Source organism: Cyprinodon tularosa, unplaced genomic scaffold (assembly GCF_016077235.1).
Source record: "Cyprinodon tularosa strain WSP-4 unplaced genomic scaffold, ASM1607723v1 ctg98, whole genome shotgun sequence".
In the NCBI taxonomy this organism is placed as follows: Eukaryota; Metazoa; Chordata; class Actinopteri; order Cyprinodontiformes; family Cyprinodontidae; genus Cyprinodon; species Cyprinodon tularosa.
The window spans coordinates 3434805-3456558 of record NW_024039762.1 but is presented as its reverse complement, the minus strand read 5'-3'; the positions used below and the strand labels follow the sequence as shown (position 1 = coordinate 3456558).

General features: G+C 35.2%; 1 protein-coding gene across 3 annotated transcripts in view; it reads left to right on the top strand.

Annotated features, from left to right (window-relative positions):
* The window catches only part of LOC119777104 (CUB and sushi domain-containing protein 3-like), a 319759-nt gene that overhangs the window by 84813 nt on the left and 213192 nt on the right, over positions 1–21754 (top strand). For all 3 annotated transcript variants that reach the window (XM_038275900.1, XM_038275898.1, XM_038275899.1), the window contains exons 6-16: positions 7218–7330; positions 8416–8493; positions 10910–10997; positions 13480–13604; positions 14408–14529; positions 16610–16713; positions 17941–18053; positions 18196–18378; positions 19023–19349; positions 21121–21315; positions 21557–21695. In XM_038275900.1, coding sequence (XP_038131828.1) covers positions 7218–7330; positions 8416–8493; positions 10910–10997; positions 13480–13604; positions 14408–14529; positions 16610–16713; positions 17941–18053; positions 18196–18378; positions 19023–19349; positions 21121–21315; positions 21557–21695 — 1587 coding nt within the window. The remainder of the gene's footprint in view (positions 1–7217; positions 7331–8415; positions 8494–10909; positions 10998–13479; positions 13605–14407; positions 14530–16609; positions 16714–17940; positions 18054–18195; positions 18379–19022; positions 19350–21120; positions 21316–21556; positions 21696–21754) is intronic.

Sequence of the window (21754 nt, the reverse complement as noted above, 5' to 3'; positions counted from 1 at the left end):
TCTGGCTATTAATTATAATTCAGTCAACAGAAGCTCTAATCAATCATAAAGGCAGAGCGGCTGTTGTCCCTGAGAGTTGTCTCTCATAGTCAGATGGAGAGAGAGAGAGAAGCAGGCACTGTGTCAGTGAGAGACTGCATCTAAAGGAGAGAGGCTGTGAGTGTGGCAATGACTGCTAAGTATTGCATGTTGACTTGGCTAAGAGGAGTGTGATGGAGAATTCATGTGGGACCACACTGTGTACTGACGGTCCTCCACCAAGTACCTTGTTCTCTTGGGTATAATAGCAATATAACATTTTTAATGCCATTGATGCTGCTACATTTAAATTTTTAGAGAAACATTGTGAGAAGCCCTAGATTAATTTAGATAAAATTGCTTTAAAGGAGAAGTCCAGTCATATCCAGAATTAAAACTTCTGAAAGTACTTTAAATATGAAATTATTACATACTGTTCAATAAATGATAAGTGTTTTGATTAAGAGTAATTTTTATTTGAATGTGCTTTAGTGGAGTTATCCATGTTTGTCAAAGAACACTACTGCCACCTATCAGTTTGTGACGTCACGGTGCAGTATCGGCTGTTGAGCAGGTCCCAGTGCTCTATCTGGTGTTTGTCACAATGCTCTATTATCCAAGTCTTCCTGAAAACATTCTTCTTCGAAATGTTAGCTACATATTACATGTTTTTTCCCTGGCCAGAACTTTGATGGCAAATCCTCCCTCTCCAAGTTGGCAATCCAACGACAAACCCGTCCATGGAGGATCGTGAATAACAAATTTTTTTTTTCAATTTTAGCCGATGTATTGCAACATCCATCTGCCATGCACCTGGGCATTGTCAGTTTAACTATGTCTCTCGCGAATTCTTGAGAAAGGAAGAAAGGGTTGTCAAAATCTTAAATAATAATAGATTTGTCTAGTAGTTTCCATTGATTTTGCCTGTAAAGCGGGGTAATGGCGCTAGGCTTACCGCACTGTGATGTCATGCCATAAGATGTCAGGAAAGAGGCATTACCATATTTTGGAAAAAATTAGATTCCGAGACTCAGTGATCATGACGAAAATTATTGTTTTTATATTTTTTTTATTGATTAACGCTAAATTCATTTAATCACTGCAAACGTATTAGTTTTAGATATAAATAATTATCTATTGATTATTCCTTGCTGACCGGACTTCTCCTTTAAACCGCTATCGTTTTTTTTTTCAAAGAAATAATTTATATATTGGCCCAAGTGGTCATGTGATAGAGTTTTAAGGATCTCCATGCCTGGTCCTAATTATCTACTATCCTTCAGGTTTTAGATGCATCCCTGCAACAAAACAGCTGCATCGAATTATTTCCTCATTACCAGTCCTTTGTCAAACAAATATTTTTGTCATTTGAATTAGCCATGTTGGAGCAGGGATGCATCTAAATTTTGACAGGACAGTAGATTTTGAGGACCAGGTTTGGAGATGTTTGAAATAAAAAAAACTAAAGGGCATCTTATGTCTGTAAAGTCTTTGAAATATTGGTGTTCTTTTTTAATGCTTCACCGAGTATGCAGCTTTATATCAATGAATGGTGTAGAAATCCGTTTTGTAATTTGTCAGAGGAAATTTATCACCCCAAATTATCTTTTGTAATTTTTTTTTTTCAAAATACAAATTACCATTAGTCAATTTCATGCAAAAGTACCTTGTAAAATATTACTAAGTGCTGAAGCAATATTTAAATGAGGTATTTGGAAAGTAGGTTGAGCTGCATGCGTTGGCGTTTAGCATGCAGGGTTAAATGAATCTTAATCAGTGCAAACATAGTGTGTGAAATACATACCATAAGATAAATGTTATTTAGTCATTGCTAAAGTCAAAGTAGCACTTCTGCAAATATAATTAAAGTGTTGCATATTTGTTAGAAATTTAGTGGCAATTCGTGGGGCACCTTAACTTAGCAGGTTTTTAGTACAACAGAAAATAATACATACTGTAGTAAGACGATGCTTTAGTCTTATCTACTTGCTTTCTTTAACAACCATAGTCACTCTCCCAATGAATTGAACTTGAAACAAATATCGCAATATTTGGATGTTTATTTTTAATATATATAAAATAAAAATGAAATAAGTTTTTGTAGTCTTTTAAGCAAAACCAGTATTTCTGTATCAGAAAAAACGTCAATGTTGTGGTCAGATGTTCATTTTAAGCGTATTGATCGGGGACACAGGTTTGATAAGCAAGTAAGTTTTTGCTTTTTGAGGTGGTAAGCACTGTGGTTCATGTAACTCTTGATTTCACCATATGCCCCCAAATGTCATAGGCTGTCGGACATCATTTTCCTTTTAAGCCTAACAGTTCCAAGGGGAATCAATGAGCCCACGTGCAGAGTGTAGAAGTCTGAATCCCCTTATGCCTACAAAGCTCATAGCTCTTGTTCTCGCTCTGTTTATGAGCGTGTCTCACTCTGTACAAGGCCATAGGACTGCTAAACATTCAAACACCCTAATGTATAGCACCAGCTGCAGGCAGAGACGAGCCAACTGTCAATTTAGCCTTGAGGTTTACAGCTGCTTAACAATGATAGACAGTCTGGAACCGTACACTCTGGTAGATTTATTGTTGCTTTTTATCCTTTTCAGGAAAATAAACTTAAAATATGATCCACTTTACCTTGGATATCTCCGTATGAGATAATCATATCAGTGTAAGAAATGTGACTACAAGATGCATTAGCTTCAAACTGCAAAACATGTGAAGGAGAATACTAACATTTTGGGGGGATTTTAAAGATTTACCCAATTTGTCACTTCTTTTCCATAAATGATTGCTGACATTCTCAGTGGGAGAAAAAAAACACAGATTTTTTCCCACTCATCTATGCACCTAGAAACTGTTATCTTTCTGTCAATTGAACTTTTTTTTTTTTTTTATCAGATCTTGCCAAATAAGTTTTATTGATTTCAATGTTACCAAGGTGTTGAAGGTTGATCTAAGGCTGCACATCAATCTGTTTTTGAAAACAGACCAAACAAAAAATAACTTTTTGGGAAGAAAACACATCTCTGGATTGTTATAGAAAAAGCAAAACAAACAACCAAAAAAAAAAAAAACAATGCTATTCTGTTGACCTTTAATATGATTGTTTGGCTCTGTTCACAAAGGGCAAAAACAACAAGCAGTAAATCACATGTCAGTCATTATTTCAAATATCTACACAGCGTTTTCAACCATAAATGTATAGCAAATATCTGAAACATTTATTTTTTCTGCTTATGACAGGAAATTCAAGCAGAAAATTTAATTATGTGGTGATTCCTTTCTCTGGTTGTCTATCGACCACATTTTACACCCCCGGTCAGGATTCAGTCTCTTGCAGATGTTTCAAATTACTTAGAGTATCTTTTTTGGATGCTATAAACATATTCAGGCAGCTAGCTTTGGAATTGATTGTCTCCACAGCACACAATATTTTGCTCGGCTCAATAATTATGAACAGTCCTATTCCAACAGTGCAGCTAAAAGATTGCCTGAGTTAGATTGCAATATTTAAAGGTTATGTAGAGGAAGAGGTGTCTTGCAGCTAAATTACCAACTTCAGTTAAATTATTATGCATGTTAGATTGCATTTCTTTGCTCTGGGATTTTATATTGATCTTCCAAGGCAAAGTAAAATCAATCAAATAGTCTTAAAATGGCATGCCTAAAAGTGTACAGTCAAGGAAAAATTGAACTTCTATTCTAATGAAGGACTGTGAATTGAGAATTGACTCAGGTGTTTCACATAACGAATAAAAAAAGGAGTCTCTGGGCATATGGAAGACTGCTCTGTTCTCCGAAGTCAGTATATTAGCAAACTACAGTAACATACACTAAGCTCCAATATTACACCTTCTAAGTTAAAAGGGACAAGGGAGTAGCTAAGGTACCATTTTATTATGTAACTTTGCACACATATTTCCTGCATATCAATTATAGTCATATGGAAATCTGCTAATGGACCAATATGAATCATTGTTTGAAATTGAACACCTTGGAGGTGATTCATGTACAAATGTATTGATTTTTCTTCAGAAATATATTCACAAATATAGTTTTTACAAATCCAAATAATCACATTTAGTAAAGGATATTGTAGTAGTAATTGAAAACAAGAGATTTTAAAAACTGGAGCAACAAAAAGTAGTTTTAGACAGTCAAAAATTACAGACAGAGCTCTTTATACAAAAATGCCGTCAAATGGTCTGCCGAGTCTGTGACTAAGGCTTGTAAAGTATCTTTAATCTCCATAATGTTAAAACAAGATTTTAAAAAATCTAGAACATATATATATACAGTATATATAAAAAAAAAGATTTTTGTTGTTCTGACCAAGATTTTTCATACCAGGTCTGGCAGATTTACTGGTGGAATAATCTTTTAGTTTAACCAACATGTCATGTTTTCAACTTATAAACGGAATAAATTAAGTTGGATCAATTTTATTCGATAACTTGTTACCAATTAGAGCAATTTATTGAAGTTGCAGCAGCATTTTCTTTTTTAGACTGTGGATTGTCTCACCAAAACACTCAGGTTCAACTGATAGTATCTTCAGTATTAAGTAAACCTAACAAAGTAACTAAATAGAGTAAGAGCAATTGTGTTTTTACACATATATAGAGACACAGAAACCAAAAGGTTATATGTCAGAAAACAGGCAATTTGAATAGTGATGTATTATTCTTTGTGTGTTTTGACGTGTTGGATCCCACCATAACAGCTAAATTATTTACTAAACCAATTGGGCTGCGACTTGGACCAAGCACAGCACACCAAAAACTATTATTTTCACAGTTTCTTTTGAATGTGGGTATATTTGTATTCATTTGTGTCCCTATTAAGTCAGCAGATACCTGCAGGGTACCTTTTTGTGCAACGTATAGCACTTGTTCTGAAACCAACATCAATGCACAGCATAATTTTTCTTTGTATACCTTCCTGTTTTTTTTCCACTGTGATTTTCCAAGTGTCATTTTTTCATATCAACTCATAACATGCTTTTTGTCTTTTTGTATTATGGACCTTTGTTTGCCGTTGACAGATGATCATGTTTTCCTTTCTCAATCACATTTTCCTTTGTGACAAAAATATCATTTTGAATTTTCTCACGTCACTTTCTTCTGGGGATATAATTAGTGGGTCTCTTAGATGGAGGTAGCTTTATCACTGTTTCCTTTATGAGATTTCTGAAAGAAGCAAATAGTCTCATCTTCCTTTAGCTACTGGGCATTCACAGTCTTTACTTCTGCATGTATGTATAAATTAATATTTTACCAATACAGTGAGAAAATGTCATTATGTGAAAATTAATTAGAAAAGAGGCCATACTTCTGCTTTGAGATTAATCATATGGACTTAAAATTATTGTAACCTAAAATAAATAAGAATCTAGAATAATTCCTCTGTAGTTGACCTGTGTTCCACTCTGAGATTATTAAGAATAATATCCAAATATGAGAGCCCATTTTCATAAATGAAACAAGAAAAAAAATCAAATGCCAGATGGGATTATTATAAATTTACAGAATTTGTAATCATCACCAAATGAAAAAGTCGCCTCTTTCTCTGTTTCTGTCAGTCATAGCAACCTTTTTTTCCCCCGTTTCTCTAAATGCCATTGTCATTTCCTCCACCATTTTGCTTATTTCTTTGTCCTTGAGGTAAAGATGGGATAGGAAAAAGAGAGCAAATTGCACAGAAATCACACATAAGACATGTTTAAAATACAACTGCATATGCCTAAATATAACAATAAAAGATAAGCATGTAAGAAGACACATGCACAAGCTGACAAGATGTTCTATTGTTTTTAGTGTGTGTCATCTTGGGAACAGAAGACTCAACACTACTATACCCTCCTACGTCCTGTGAAGCATCTGTTCAAACTGTACAATGACATTGTTGTTCTGTTGGCTGTGGTATGACAGGGCATATTGTAAGGATTTGAAGGCAATAAAAAAAGCTTGTTAGCCTAACATATGAGAAGGGCCCTTGGCAGATTGAAACTTCTGACATAATAGAGCATTCCTGATGCCGCAACTCCACACTGTAAGGAACCAGACTGAGAACTCATAGAGATGTTTTGACAAGCTGTTAACACACATTTAATGACAAACCAGAATGTAGACTGAACACGTGGTATGTTTTCTGTTTGGCATGTGTTCAAGATGCAAACATAATTCTTTCTGCAAGTGTTGTCTGTGTCTTTAAGACTGAGAAAGGTGTTTGCCAGCCATTTCTTTAGTCACAGTAAAGCAATTATTTCTCTTTAGCACCGATGGGCAAAGTTAAAAACTTATTTAGATAAAAAAAAAAAAAAAATTAGGATTTTTTATTTTTATTTTCATTATTTAAATATTCTTGGGCTACAGGAAAGTAAAGTTTGAGGTTGTCAGAAAATCTTCCTGAAGAGCAGAATTTTTCTGCAGCCTTTCTATCTAATTGAATTATTTGAGAATTCATGGAAGTTTGGAGCTGCCACTAAGCAACAGAAAAAAGAGGAGACTACAGTATATCTTATTATTAAAAACATTGTATATGGTATATTCCTCTTGTTTTAATAATATAAATAGTCAATACTATATGTAAGTTAATAATATATGTTAGTCAAATGTATTTGTTCCTCTGTCAGAGAGATAATAACAGATTGTTATAGGAAACAAACACAAAATATTTTCTCACGACCAAGCTGATGAATCTTTTGTCTCCACCCTGACCATACGTATAATGACACATTTGAACTTTACAGTACAAACTGTAAGATTTGGGATTTAATTTTTATTTCTGAAAACATAATTTGCATGTCATTATGATTTATAATCATGTTATTACAAAATAATCCCTATCATAAGAACATGAGCAACATTATGGGAAAAATTAATGACTATGTACAGGATGTTGTAATAATATTGTTTTTATAACATAAAAATGAAAAAAATAAGATGATAGCACATTTTCATTTCATGGCATGATGATGGCACTGTCTTTTGTCCGAGATTGAAAACTCTACACTTACACATACTTCTGTGCATTAGCATGTTGAATATAGATTTTTAATAATGTTTACTTTGTACATGTTAATTTGAACAGATTGGATTACAGATTAAAACTAAAGCAGATGACCAGGATATGAAGATGGGTTAATATTCAAGCACATGGCGTATGTCTTGTCATATATGAATTTTTACTTTCAGGCTGACTGGAAAGACTATTCCAGCTTCCATCATTAGCAACAAAAACTGGCTACGACTGCACTTTGTAACAGAAAGCAACCACAGACATAAAGGCTTCAGAGCTCAGTATCAAGGTAAGACACCATTTCTTCATTAGCACACTATAATAAAAGCCTCCCTCCTTGATCAGAATGGATCATCATAGAAAAAATAAATGCACTGAAGGCTAATTACCAAACATGTTTTTGATCTTTGTTAACTGAATATTAAACAGTTTGATTAACTAACACCCTTTGTGGAGGGCATGAAGGCTTTTTTCACTGCTTCAGACTAAGATATTCTTAATCAAATATTTGTTTTTGTAGATACTGAATTTACCCTCTGGAAAATCTTACTTTATGAGCTCTATAATCTATTGCCCTCATATTGTTCTCGTTGCAGTGTATGTGCTGCATATGCTTTTAAAGCCTGGTCCCTAAACTAGATATAAAGCGGTAATCTGTAACAGCTCTAACCATTATATTAAAATGTGCACCAACATGCTGCAAACTAACTAGCTAAAACATCTCGCTGCGCTCTGCTGAACATCACTGAAATCATTTCTTTTCTATCTGACCGCATATGATATTAGATTTTTAGGCACAGAAGAGCATTTTTTTTCTTTTAGAATTTCTAAAACAGCTTAAGCACATCGCTTAATAGATTCAGAACATAATTATTATTTTTTTGTGTGCAGAAATGAAGCATTGTCCCAGCACTTTCAAATTAAGATCCCTTTGTTTTAGTTTAATACACCATTTATTGCTCATAGCCATTCGTTCGATGATGACATCCACTTGCATCATTTAGCTTTTGTCTCTAATATGGCCCCTGTTGTGTTTGATTAGACCTCATTAAGCTACGTATTGTGGTCGTCCTTGGCATGCTCTGTTATTCTGCATGATATGTCCCCTGACTATCTAATATTGTCTGCCCAAAGGTTATCATCTATTGTTTGATGAAAATAACAAAAGAGAAAACAAAAAAGAAAAATACAACAAGCATAACTATCTTTAGAATTGCCAGGGCAATGACTAAAACTGCAAGGCATTAGTAGTCAAACTTTGATGTTCACACAATCTAGTTTTCTAAAGAGAAAGAAACATTTGTACTGTATCTTCTCACATCTAATACTGTAACTTCTTTTATCTAATGAACTCTTTTCATTGCTTTCAACCAGTGAAAAGCTCTGGAGAGCTTAAATCCAGAGGGGTAAAAGTATTACCAGGAAAGGACAACACTAACAAACTGTCTTTAAGTAAGTCTTTTATTTTTCTTATACAAGTATTTTCGCTTGTTTGGGGGGGTTTTAATAAAAAATTTTGTATATATAGCGCCTTCGTTTATGGGTCTTTGTTTCTTTCTGCCTCTTTCTACACTGTATTTGGAAAAGTAATCAAGCTACAGTACTAGATTTAGCAGAAGTGCAGTCAGTTTTTCTTTCTTATGACCCATTTTCCCCTGCTGTCCCAAAGAGAAATGAACTTAACTAAATGAGTCCCACTAATGTACATTACAACAGGAGGATAAACTGGACTAAACACAGTCTTCTCTCACTTTATCATGAAAGCAACAGACATGACTTATGGCTGACATACACAGACACACAACACCAGTCAAGGATGAGTGACCACTTTCTTTTCAGGTGATTTGTGTACTCTTCAGATGAAACAGAATGCATCCTAATAGCTTGCAGAGCTCAGTCATTAACATAAATCTGGAGCACGATTCCCTTTAACTCAGCGGAGTGCTAAAGACTCGGACGATAACAGGTTGTAATCTTTATTACCTTGCACATCATAGATTCAGCACTCCATGGAAACATGAATAATGCAGAGGGCTGTAATCCTCTCCATGAGACAATGCTGTATATCATTAAAATACAATGAGGAAATGCTTCATATGCTTTGCGAATTTATCACCCATTATTGAACTCACAACTTCAACATAACCTGGAAAAATTAAGTTCAGAGTCAATGAACTTCTTCTGAGAATAAACCACTAGATAAACACAGGTCAAAATGGCAAATGGAAAAAAAAAGTCCTTTATGGAATTTAAAATACTTTACTTTTCTACAGGTATGAAATACCTCCAAAGATATTAAAATCAATCACATTAGAACAATAAATATATTTAATTGGGACATTTTGTGACGGCTTTATCTAATGTAGTACAGGGTTCTGAAGTGGAAAGAGAGCAAAACTAACCTTGCGCTGAAAGCTGGATTGTCGCGAGATCTGAGTTTTCAGTCTCACAACAAATTCATCTTGAAAGGATCCCACTAATACGTCCGTCTCTGAACCACCAGTGGGTTGGACCTATGAAATGCAAGCAGTGTTTTTTTGTGCACGACATGTAGGAATAATGACAGTCAGAAGTGCCTTGTGGGGGCATTACTAAAATGCTACGCTGGAGGACTCATCTGTCGATAGCGCAATTTATTCACTTTTGGCTAAAAAAAGCAACAATTTCTAGTTTAGGAAAGGAGCAAAGAGAAGCACCCTGTGCATTGCATGGTAAAGATGTCTGTGCTTTCCTTCTGAAAGGATTTGGAAAAAATTTTATATATCAGCTTACTCCGCTAGAGAACGCTGAAAGCGTATTATGGAGGGCGGTTGCTAGCTGGCATGTAAACCCAATCAGCTAAAAGTATTGTATTAAACATCCCTCCTTTTCATGGACAGACTGAATGGTAACCATCCCACATTGTAAACGTAGAACTCAACTCAGTTCTACACATATCACTCTGGCTATTGCCAGGTTAGAGCAAAACATGGTTTGAAATCTAATAAGATCTGAAAAATGTGGCATGCATACAGAATGTGTTTGGTCTACATGCTCCTATTTTTTCAATTCTATATGTTTGACTCTATGGAAAGCCTATGTGAACATCATCATTCCCACATGAAGTTTGTCTGATCATGCTTTTGTCATTTGATAAATGAATCTGCCCTAATCTTAGCAGTTCTGCTGTAGGTGAATGCGTAAGGTCACCGTCCTTCTGGAAGCTCAAACTTCCTAAACTTCACCCCTAAATGATCTGCTGTTTTCCTTGATTATTATGGTCCTGTTTAATCTTTCATTAAAAAAACTGACGTTTTCAAAACTTCTAGATGTGTAGATTCTGTCTCATTTATCTACAGTAAGACCTTAGAAGGCAATAAACATGATAGTTTTAATGGTATCAGCAGTGTGAACACTGTATTTGATAGATTTTTATGAATTTTATTCAATCTGATATATCACTTACATTTTTCTCATTTTTACTCAGCTGGCCACATTCCTGACACAATAGCCTCCAATAAAAAGCTGCCCTGATGACTTAAACCTAAATTAGAAATATGAAAGTCTTACTGAGTGGGTTTGTTTTTCTCCACAATCAATAACTCAAGGTTTTTCATTCCCTTTCTGGGCAATGATAGATTTTCCTTTGTTTTTGTTAACTCAGGTAAAACTGTTTCATTTTACCCAGGCAGTGGCTTTATTTCAAAACAATTTTGAATTCAGCACAAACTTTTCATATACTGTAAATACTAAAACATCTCTTTCATTCAGAGAAGACATCCATTTGGAGAACTTGTGAACTTTGTATAGTTTTTATGGACGTTTTGTGAATATATAAGGAAATAAAAATCCCTCACACACTACGCTTCTGGTTTTCTCCCTTGTTTAGTGAATGAAGGGGGGATCAAACAGGTGTCTAATTACTGTCCTGACCCAGGCGAGCCGGAGAATGGCAAACGGATTGGTTCTGACTTCAGGTTAGTCGATGCTTTTTACCTGAAGCAAATGAGCTCATGTGGACAGTTAAAGGATAGTAGAGGGAAAACATGAAGTCTTCTCAGTATCATTATTGATATTTCCTATGTCCAGTCTCTCCCTTATTATGGCTACCTAAAGTATTCATGAGATATTCTTGTTAACTCTAACAAAGTTGTTGTTTGATCTCTTGATCTTGATACCTACAGTCTGCTGCATCATCTAAGTGCATGCATCCCTGTTAAAATGCATCTGCGAGGAAAAAAAAGACATTAAGTTACTCCAAAAACTTTAACGTGAATAATGTACTATGAATCTTGTGCCAGTTAAATAAAAAAATGATGAAATGTTAATATAAACCACTGGAAAAAAGTTAAATAATAAGTGTTTAATGATATGCACACTTTCAAGGCCGTGTTATATATCTCAAAATTCGTGATCATCTGCCACAGCATGTGCACTTTCTCCTTCTTGTAGATGTAAAGTTTTTACTAAAGCCTTTAAGAGGGCAGCAATAAGTAGATTTAATAAGATATGCTAAGAAAATGGGGAGAAAATAACTAAACCGTACAAATTACGTGAATACTCATCAAACAGCAAAACTGTTTTTTGTACAGTATCCCTGTTTTCCATAAGGGATAAATAGCCCACTTTTTGTCTACTGATTAATACAGTAAAATCACATTTCCTGCTTCAGAGTTATGCATTTATTAAATTCCTTCCATTAATAGGTGAACTTTATCCCTAAGGTTAAAATTTGTATTTTTAATTTGTATTTTTTATTCGTATTTTTGCTACATATCCAATTACATCATCACATCATTTGCATAGTTGGTCAAGCTTTGATCCTGGCTATGGGATGGAAGAATATTTACACTTGCAAGACAGTAAATGATTTACACATTGTGAATATGTTTAAAACTGAAAATGAGCTCTATTAAATAATTTCAAATCCTGGAGCGCCTGGCCAACCCTAATGCAGCTGAAACCTGGGATATTCCACTGCTAGCATTAGTTTAACTAGCCTAGAAGCCAGACTATCCTGACTGCAGGGCTCTATTCCTTTGTAAAGGCAGATTTAAAAGTAGGCTAATAAGCTTGATGAACTGACAGCAGGAATGGAGTTTTGATATTTACTTTCTTGTTTAAAAGTGTAATAAAACTAGTTTTTTAAATATAAATTAATAGGAAATGATGGACTGGCTAGCTGACATCACAGCTGTAGTCTGGGGGCAATTCCCATTCCAACATCTGGCTTAGATAACAGCCATAGCGACCTGACTACACCTAGCTCTTCCCGTCATGTTAGCTCTTCCCGTCATGTTAAAGTAGGCTGATTCTTAATAAACAGAAGATTTGAGAAAAAAAATATTTTTTTCTGCTTTTATTGTTGTTTATTTTTTTAGATAAATATGGTAAAAAAACAAAAAAAAAACATGAGCTCAGTCATGGTATTTTACGTTTTAACTTAAGTGTATAATGATTGCCTGCAGTCTTGTATATTAAGTATTGGCCTTTTAATCCGCTATTTTAAAAGTTTATATACACACGCTCTCTCTCCATCATTTGTTATTGCAACAATGCCTCAGTTATACTCGCAATGACAGCTGAATTTTTTGCGTGTTTGGAACTGACTTTTAAACGTACTAAACATAGACACAGAAATTGCACCTGCATCCCCTTTCAGGTTTTAATAAACAGCCTTTTGGGTGGTAAGTATCTTATCTGCATACCTGCCTCCCATAAATTTGTGCTGTCATCGATACACAACAACACAGCGCCTTTGTCCTGTCTATGTTTTTTTTAAGGAAAGACTGGCTATGTAAAACTTAAATTTCAGAATGAGGATGTTGGTTAACTGCCAAAGGCGTCAAACGTTAGTTAATTCAGCAGTCAAGAAATACAGAAAAAAACTTTTAGAACTTTTCTTTTGTTTCATGCATCTTTTTGGGGATTCAGTCAACCTCATGTATTTTTAAGAAAAACTATTTTACAGTGTATTAAAGTACAAAAAACAAGCCAATAGTTCTAACATCCCAACTTAATTTTTTTTCCGGTTCAAATTTTCTATTGTTGTCAGTGAAGAAATTTAAAAAGTGATATTCTGCTAAATCCAAATCTAAATGTTGAATAAATTAATAAAGTTCACAAGTGCTTTTGTTTGGTTTTTTTACTTAAAATTCAAAAGACATATTTAAAATCATATCATATAATGGGGTTTGAAACCCATTAGATCATGTAAATGTTTTTTTTGTTTTGTTTTGCATCATAATACCCTTCCATTTTAACAGGGGTATGTACACCTATAAGAACTACACCCCATGTTAACTCAGAAGTCATTGTTTTAGTCAGTGTATATGTCATTTTCTCTGACTGGCATGATATAAATAACAGATATATTTTTATATATTTTCTCATTAGCAGAGATCTTTGGAAAGTTGATTGCTTTTCCTGAGTTCTAATGTTTTTTTGTTATCATCACAGCATCGGAGCGACTGCTCAATTTACCTGTGATGACGATCACGTGCTGCAGGGTTCCAAAACGATTACCTGCCAGCGTGTAGCTGAAGTCTTCGCTGCTTGGAGCGACCACAGGCCAGTCTGCAAGGGTGAGTGTGGCTTTCTGAAGAGCTAATATAACAGCTTGATTAAGGCAGTGCCTCTGGTTATAAGCTCTATGCAGATAGAGGAAAGTTCATTTCTGTTAATTATGCATGAAAGCCTCTGCTGCCACACTCTTCGTTTCCAAATTGCTTTCCCAGTTTTGATGTGTTTCAAATTACCTGGAGCACCCTTTAGAATTTGATTAATGGAAGTACACCCAATGGACCCTTTCTCTGCTTATGCAAACAATACATTATCCCTCAGTCATATTACAACACAAAAGGCTGCAGTCTCTTCCTCAGTATTTTCCTAAATATTTAAATTTAGTTTAAAAATGATTTTGACTTATTTATCATATTATTGGACATGATTGATAATATAGATATAATAAATAAAACATTGTGGTAGTGGTGAACAGCATCATTGCGATGTGAATGCGCACAAAGCTTTCACATAACTGAAAAGTTGATCCAGGCATTTGGGAAAAATGTCTGAACTGGGAGATTTAAGGATTTTTTTTCTTCTGGTAATCACAGACATACTCTATGAAACGTAGTTCGGGGCTCTGTGGGGACCGTAATATCTTCCACAGATCTTCTTGCTCTTTTTTGTTGCTGCAGATGTTTCTTCATGATCCTGGTTGTGTATTAGGGGATACTGTCGAGTAGAAAAAAAAGCCTCTTGGAACGATCAGAGATATTTGTGACATTGTTGTGAAACAAGATTTTAAACATTCGGAAAGCCTAACACTTTACTGCCAAACAGCATTTTGTCAATGTGATCATTTTGTTGTTGTGTGCTCTTGCAGTGAAAACATGTGGGTCGAATCTGCAGGGACCATCTGGGACTTTTACGTCCCCCAATTTCCCCATTCAGTATGAGAGTAACTCCCAGTGTGTGTGGATCATCACTGCCAGCGATCCAAACAAGGTAGTAAAACAAATTCTTTTAGTCTTTACTTAGCACTGTTTGTTCTTGGATGTGTCTAGCAGTGGTAATCTGCTATTTTAATCACATTAACATCTTTTGAACAGCAGTTATGAGAGCAAATATTTCCACATGAATCAATTCAGCAATGTATTCTTGATTGATTGAATGACTTTACTGATCTCACAGTGGAGAAATGTACTTGTTATATATTATAAATGTAATACAAAAAAAATCTACAAGAAGGGAGTAGATTAAGAAATACATTGGATATCATAAATTTTTTCTTCATTGCCGACCTTTTAAAAATTATTCAAGTGTCAGGTACAAATTTAACGGCTTTTAATGGGATTTTAATGTGATTCAAACGAAGCAGTACATAGTTGTGAACAAAAATGACAAAAAAAAAGGAAATACAAAAATATCATGCATCAGTATTCAATGTTCCTATTCCAGTACTTTGCAAAACTACTTTTTACTCTAATTGCTCTAGGTTTGCATTTCAAAAATAAGATTGTCCCTCAAATCCATGGCAGCAGATTTCCATGGATTTCATTTAGAGGTATTGGCTTAAAGAGGGCTGAGAACAAACATGCATTACTTGTCATACTTTCATTTATAAAAAGCTTTAAGGTTTTTTCCCCAAGTTGAATTAAGAAGGTACTCTGTAAAAATACTAAAAGTAAAAATACTTTCAAAGTTTATAGCTGTAAAGTCACTAAATGTGATAAAAGTTTGAAGGCTGTTGTGATTTTTGTGGCATTGCAATTCTTGGCTTATTTATCGCCAGACCAAACATTGAGTCAAATTTACGGGGCGTTAACTAAGTCCAACCCTCCCAATGGCCGGTAATCAACCAATGAAGTCTCATTTAGAACTCAGTATGACTGGCGGCTACCATAGCTTTGTGCCACTCTGCTCCCTCTTAGGCAAACAAGGATTTTACTTGGCAGTAAAACTTGGTCCATTAGTGTTATTATGGCAATTATGGTTCTGTGTGCATTGTAATGAGGCTGCTATACATGGATGTAGTGAAGACCTTGTCCACCCCCAGCCAGAGAAAAAGGGGGCTAAGGATGAACAGGCAGTCATCCTGTTTGTCATTAGCAGATGTGACATTATTGTCATTAACTCATCCTTGCTTCCACTGGTAGTCCAGCCAAATTCCAGGCTGAAATAATGCAACTCACTGGCATATGTCTCTGCAGCACAATAATTAATCTGATTATGTTAGAAACTTTTGGCAAAATGATTCCTGAATATCCTCTCCTTTCATTTATTATAGAATTTAATTTTTTTTAACTAGATATGCCAAGGCAAAGCAGCAAAGACATATCCATGGAACTACAGAAAATACTTTTCTCCATTAAATTCGATGTTTAAGATTGATTGTGCTATGTTTATCTAATTTATTCCTTTGAACAATGTTTGCAGTACTATTATCCAGTATCTATTTATGATGTATAGAATGGAAACACAATCATTGCTACAGTCCTTATCTTTAGACATTAAAGGTTTAAGTTCTCTAATGATTTTGCTTTCTATGTATGACTTTTTTGATTAGAGATTTTGGGAAGTTTTGTGCAGATTTCATAGCTACAGTCTGGAGTGTTAGTGTTTGAATTAAAAGCTGGGGTAACTGTTAAGCTTTTACAGTGTTGGTTGATCAAACCTTTTGAAGTTTGTCCTAGCAAATGCATACCACATTTGAAAGTCTTTCCTTTTTTGGTTTCCTTTAACCACGTTCCCATCTCCAAAAAAACATTCCCCTTAGAGGGAATTTATGAAAATAGTTAGCTTTATTATTGATTTCATCCAAGTAAAATAGTCACATATTCGAAAATAAAACTTAAATTCAAAAGAATGTAATTAAAGTATATTGATTTAAAAAACAAATGCCATGAGAGCTGTACAAAACAAAATTTGGTCTAGGTCTAATCAATGAAAGCACCTCACATTGTTTCGCTGTCGCTGACTGTTAGCAGGTATAGCAACAATATAGTGATTCAGTCAATTGGTTTTAATTAATGATTACTTTTCTTTGCTTCTGAAAATAAACACTTGTTTATTTTATCAATTACAGGTCATACAAATCAACTTTGAAGAGTTTGACTTAGAAATTGGATATGATTCACTAACCATCGGAGATGGAGGGGAAGTTGGAGACTCTAAAACTATAATTCAGATGTAAGTAAAAAAAAATGTTAGACTTTATAATGCAGATTTTTGTGATTTACATTTGTTGATTAATGTTCTTTACCAAACTGAGGAGACATGTCATGCTTTTTTTAGGCATCAGCAAGCACTATTCCAGTCGGATATTTGACCACTCTTCTTATTGAAATTTTGTAGAGAACATTTAAACTAATTTGTTTCCTGTTATAGATCTGACTTTCATCTATAGATCTTAAATAGAATTGAGATTGGGCTTTTCCAGAAGTTTATTTGTAGTCTGTTTCATCCATTCTAAAGCCTTTTTTCGATGTTTGGGCTCATATGCAGCTGGATCACCAATGGTCCAGGCTCTAACTGTTAGGATGTTAATGTGGGGTAAAGCAAAAGAGTTGCAATGGAAGTCTTTTTTTTATCCATCCACCTTTAGCAATGCACTACCATCTTTAGCAGTGAAACAGTTCCTTAACATGACACTACCTCTGCCATGGCAGTGGCTACATTGTATTTAGATTTGAAAATCCCAAATTGACACCTCCAAACATGTCTTTTCAATACTGACAAACCTTTTCTCCAGAGGCTCTGAAATAGCTGTAAATGTCAGTTCAGCTGCAGTGTTGATTTGAAACAGGGCAATTTTTGGGGATGTCACCCTACTGAATAACTTGCTCCACTGTGAACATTTACAGTAGACCTATGCCCCTTCTGTTCCCAATTTATGATAGGTCTGAACTGTAGTCCTTCTAAGATAATTCTTCTTGAACACATATAGAAGATTTATTGACTTCTGATGGTATGGGATATTTGAAAGATGTAATAGAACTGGTCAGACTGTGAAGATCCAACACAGATGTCAAAACTTATGAATAAAAAGGCTAACAAAAACATGATCATTTGGGCCTTACCTCCGTCCTATCAGATATCCCAAAACAATCTGTTTAATAACTGGAAAAGGTCCAAAAAAACAATTTAACTGCAATCTACCAAGAATAGTGGTCAATATCATGCAAGAATTCTTATGGTATTATTTACCAAATATAGGATGAACAAGCCTTTCAAATTGAAAAGTAAATTAATCATAAATAAAACATTAAATTAATCGTTAAGCACATTATAAGTATGTGTACTGGATTTGTTATTTCCTTATAGCCATTGATATATGAGTGATATATGAGTGATATTGTACAATAGATTAATATTTGAAAAGTGCTTGATTCCAATGTTTCTGTGTCTTATTTGCAGACTGAGTGGGAGCTTTGTCCCTGACCTGATTGTCAGCATGTCCCATCAGATGTGGCTCCATCTCCAGTCTGATGAGAGTGTGGGCTCAATAGGTTTCAAGATCAACTACAAAGGTACACCATTACCTCTGCTACTCACTGACAAGAGCCTTTTGTGAGAACAAATAATGTTAAAGAAAACATTCTTTTGAAGCTGGCTGGACTAAATCCTCTACTTCTCCCTCCAACCATCCATCCATCTTTCCCTTGCAAACAGAAATTGACAAGGATAGTTGTGGTGACCCTGGCACGCCTCTATACGGTTACAAAGAGGGCAGTGGGTTTTTAAACGGTGACGTCCTTCGCTTCAAATGCCAGTTTGGATTTGAGCTCATCGGGGAGAGGATGATTACTTGCCAAAACAACAATCAATGGTCAGCTAACATCCCCATCTGCATATGTAAGTCCTGTCCAAGCCCAGTTCAACCTTTTTGGGTTTTTTTTATGACAACAAATACAGCAGTTACTCATAAACTTTGAAGGTTAATAGTTAAAACAAGTTGTTTGAGAATTAATTACAGTCAATGGAATTAAACATGTAGTACACAGTTTGTAAAAGGCCAAAATATAGACCTTTTTACTTGTAGCATGTGGTTTTCTTATTCTTTAATGTTTGGCTGAATTAGGGGAAAATAATTTACACAGTAAAAGGGAATATTATATAGTACACCCACCTTTGTCATGACAGAATTCCTGTCTTTAGTTTAGATAGATCTAAACAATGCAGAGTGTTTGTTTCGCAACACTAACTGTGCCCATTGGGGCGGTGTGCTGTGTTTCCATGCACCTGTACTGCAATATGGCTATTCTCCATGCAGCTTCTCTAGCTACTCAGGACCCATGGGAGCTATGCTGTCTCCTGATTGCTGAGCTACTTATACAATAGTGACATTGTTCTGCTGGAGTTGCTTCACACATTTCTGTTATGGCACAATGCACCCTTTAGAGAGCCCCATAGTCTGTGAGATATGCTCTAAGACAAATCACAGTACTTTCATCAGTGAAGTTTTATGAATCATTGCTGGTGTCTTTTCTACATTCTAGTTCCCTGTTTCTCCAACTTCACTGCACCCATGGGGACAGTACTGTCTCCAGATTACCCAGAAGGCTATGGGAACAACCTAAACTGTGTGTGGCTGATCATCTCTGAACCTGGCTCAAGGATTCACTTGGCCTTCAATGACTTTGACCTGGAACCCCCGTACGACTTCCTCACTGTCAGAGATGGGGATCAGTCAGAAGCAACAATGCTGGGACGTTTTTCAGGTGCTGAAGTACCTTCACATCTCACCTCCAACAGCAACATTTTGCAACTGGAGTTTCAGGCTGACCATTCGATGTCTGGAAGAGGCTTTAACATCACCTACAGCAGTGAGCAAACCATCTCATATTTAAAGATTTATCTTTATTAACTATGATGAAAAAAGCTTTTGTTTAAACTATACATTTTCCATTTAAAAATTGCTGCATCTGATCTAAATAGGCTTTTTCCCCTTTCTCCTTTAATCAGCTTCCTGGTAGTGCTAATGATTTGAAATTGTTGCAATAATTGCAAAACACATGTTTTGCTATATTTTACTGATACTTCTTCCAATTTCCTTTTCAAGGAGAGTTTTAAATGTTTTCTTATATAACAAGATTTTAAAGATGTTAGTGGTGACATTTTAGTGCCCCTTTCTTTACTACTCTGATTTGGTGGTGTGGTAATCTGAAATCTAACCTAGCATCCAAAGGGAGATATGTAGGTTACCCTTAAAGGGTTATTAATGCATCAAAGGTGGTATACTTTAATTAATTAATGCATCAGGGGTATACTTTAATTGTAGAGTAATTTAGAGCTACATATGTATTTATAAGCATTTCTTTCTGGACTGTGGAATGAAGACAGAGCCCCTGAAGAAACTGCAAAAGTTCAGTCAGAAATCCAGCTTCAACACAAGAATGCTTTTCACTAAATCCACTGTATAGCCTTATAGGAAATGAAAATAATTCTTAACCAGCAGCTGAAGATTGAACTGATTAGTTAACTGAATCATTAAAATAAATCTTTATTCTCAGTGCTGTGCTTCATCTTACTTGTATTCACTCATGGCATTCTGAAACATATGGACATTAACAAAGCATGGCTCCTTGGGGACACTTCACCAGTCCACAACTGCAGTTGCATTTAGCTGAACATGGTCAGGGAATAAATCCTTTCACACATAAGAATTATGGCCCTACTTGTTCTTTTTCACACACTTAAACAAAGCATTGTGAGCTAGCGTCTTGGTGATCCATAAGATTTATCATAAAGCTATCCATGACTTTGTTCATTATTTTTATTTAATCTTTTAAAAAAAAAATTTCAATAACTGATCTTGTCTTTTTGGATGTTTTCTTTGTCTTCTTTGACAAATATACACCTAGCTTTTCTTTAGGCCTGAGGCTCATGGAACGTAGGTACCTTGTGTTCAGTCCGCTCAATCTACTCTTCTGAAGTCCTTCTTTGATAGAAGACTTGGATAATGACTAGCTCCTGGAGAGTATTGTTCTCTTGGCTGGATGTTGTAAGGGCTTTATTTTTTCACAGAGAAGGATACTGTTGCCTTTGATGGACACTCTGACCTTTCTGTGTAGTCACTCTTAACACTGCCTTCTTTTTGGCTAAAAATCTTCTAAAATAACATTGTTCAGAGATCCAGCTCTAATTTGTAACTGAAAGGCCTGTAATTTTATAAAAAGTATAAAATAAGGAATAATTAAAATAAAAAAAATAGATAAAAAAAATGTTTGGATTAGAATTAGGTATATTTATTCCTAATTGAATTATTATAGTGACGACCTTATACTTCGGATATATCGCTATTAATATTGCTTTAACAGAAGTATTTTATTTTCAACATGCTTTTACCACAGCGAAGTAACAGTCCCATAATAAATATTAATAAAAAATGCCATTTTATTCTCCTCTGCTTTAATTTGTACTACAACCAACCTATTAAAAATCTTGCAGCAGTCAGTACTGTGAGGACTACTACTGTATGTGTTGTTTTGTTTTACCCACAGCTATCCTTACAATGCCTCTCTTGGCTAGGTTTCTAATGGTTTTATATCTTTGCTGCCTTTGACTTTACATCTTGCTTCTCCCTTCTTTTACAAGCTTTTGGGCAAAATGAGTGTCCTGATCCTGGGATACCTCTGAATGGAAGGCGTTTTGGGGACAATTTCCAATTGGGTAACTCCATCTCTGTGGTTTGTGAGGAGGGTTTCATCAAAACACAGGGAGCTGACACCATCTCATGCCATTTAGAGGATGGGAACGTGATGTGGAGTGGGCCCATTCCCAAATGTGAAGGTACTGGAATGGATCAAGTAATTATTCTGTGGATTTGCAATAGGTTAATCTCAAAGGACAAATAAAGAGCAACATCTGGGTGGGCTTCTTTCACCACAACCAGGAACATTTGCAATGAGCTATATGTTTTGTTTTAGTGCTTTGGTGATTTATGCCATATTTTTTCTTTCATTATTAAAATTATAATTTAAACTCTCAATCTTCTGAATTATTAAACATTTCTTCTTTTTCGCTCCTCCAGCTCCTTGTGGGGGGCACTACTCAGGGCCATCTGGTCTCATTCTCTCCCCTGGGTGGCCCGGCTACTACAAAGACTCCCTTAGTTGTGAGTGGGTTATTGAGGCCGAGGCCGGACGCTCCATCAAGATTAGCTTTGAAAGGTCTGTATGTCAGTACATGAACATGTCTATAAATATACAAACACTTTTACAAAGACGCA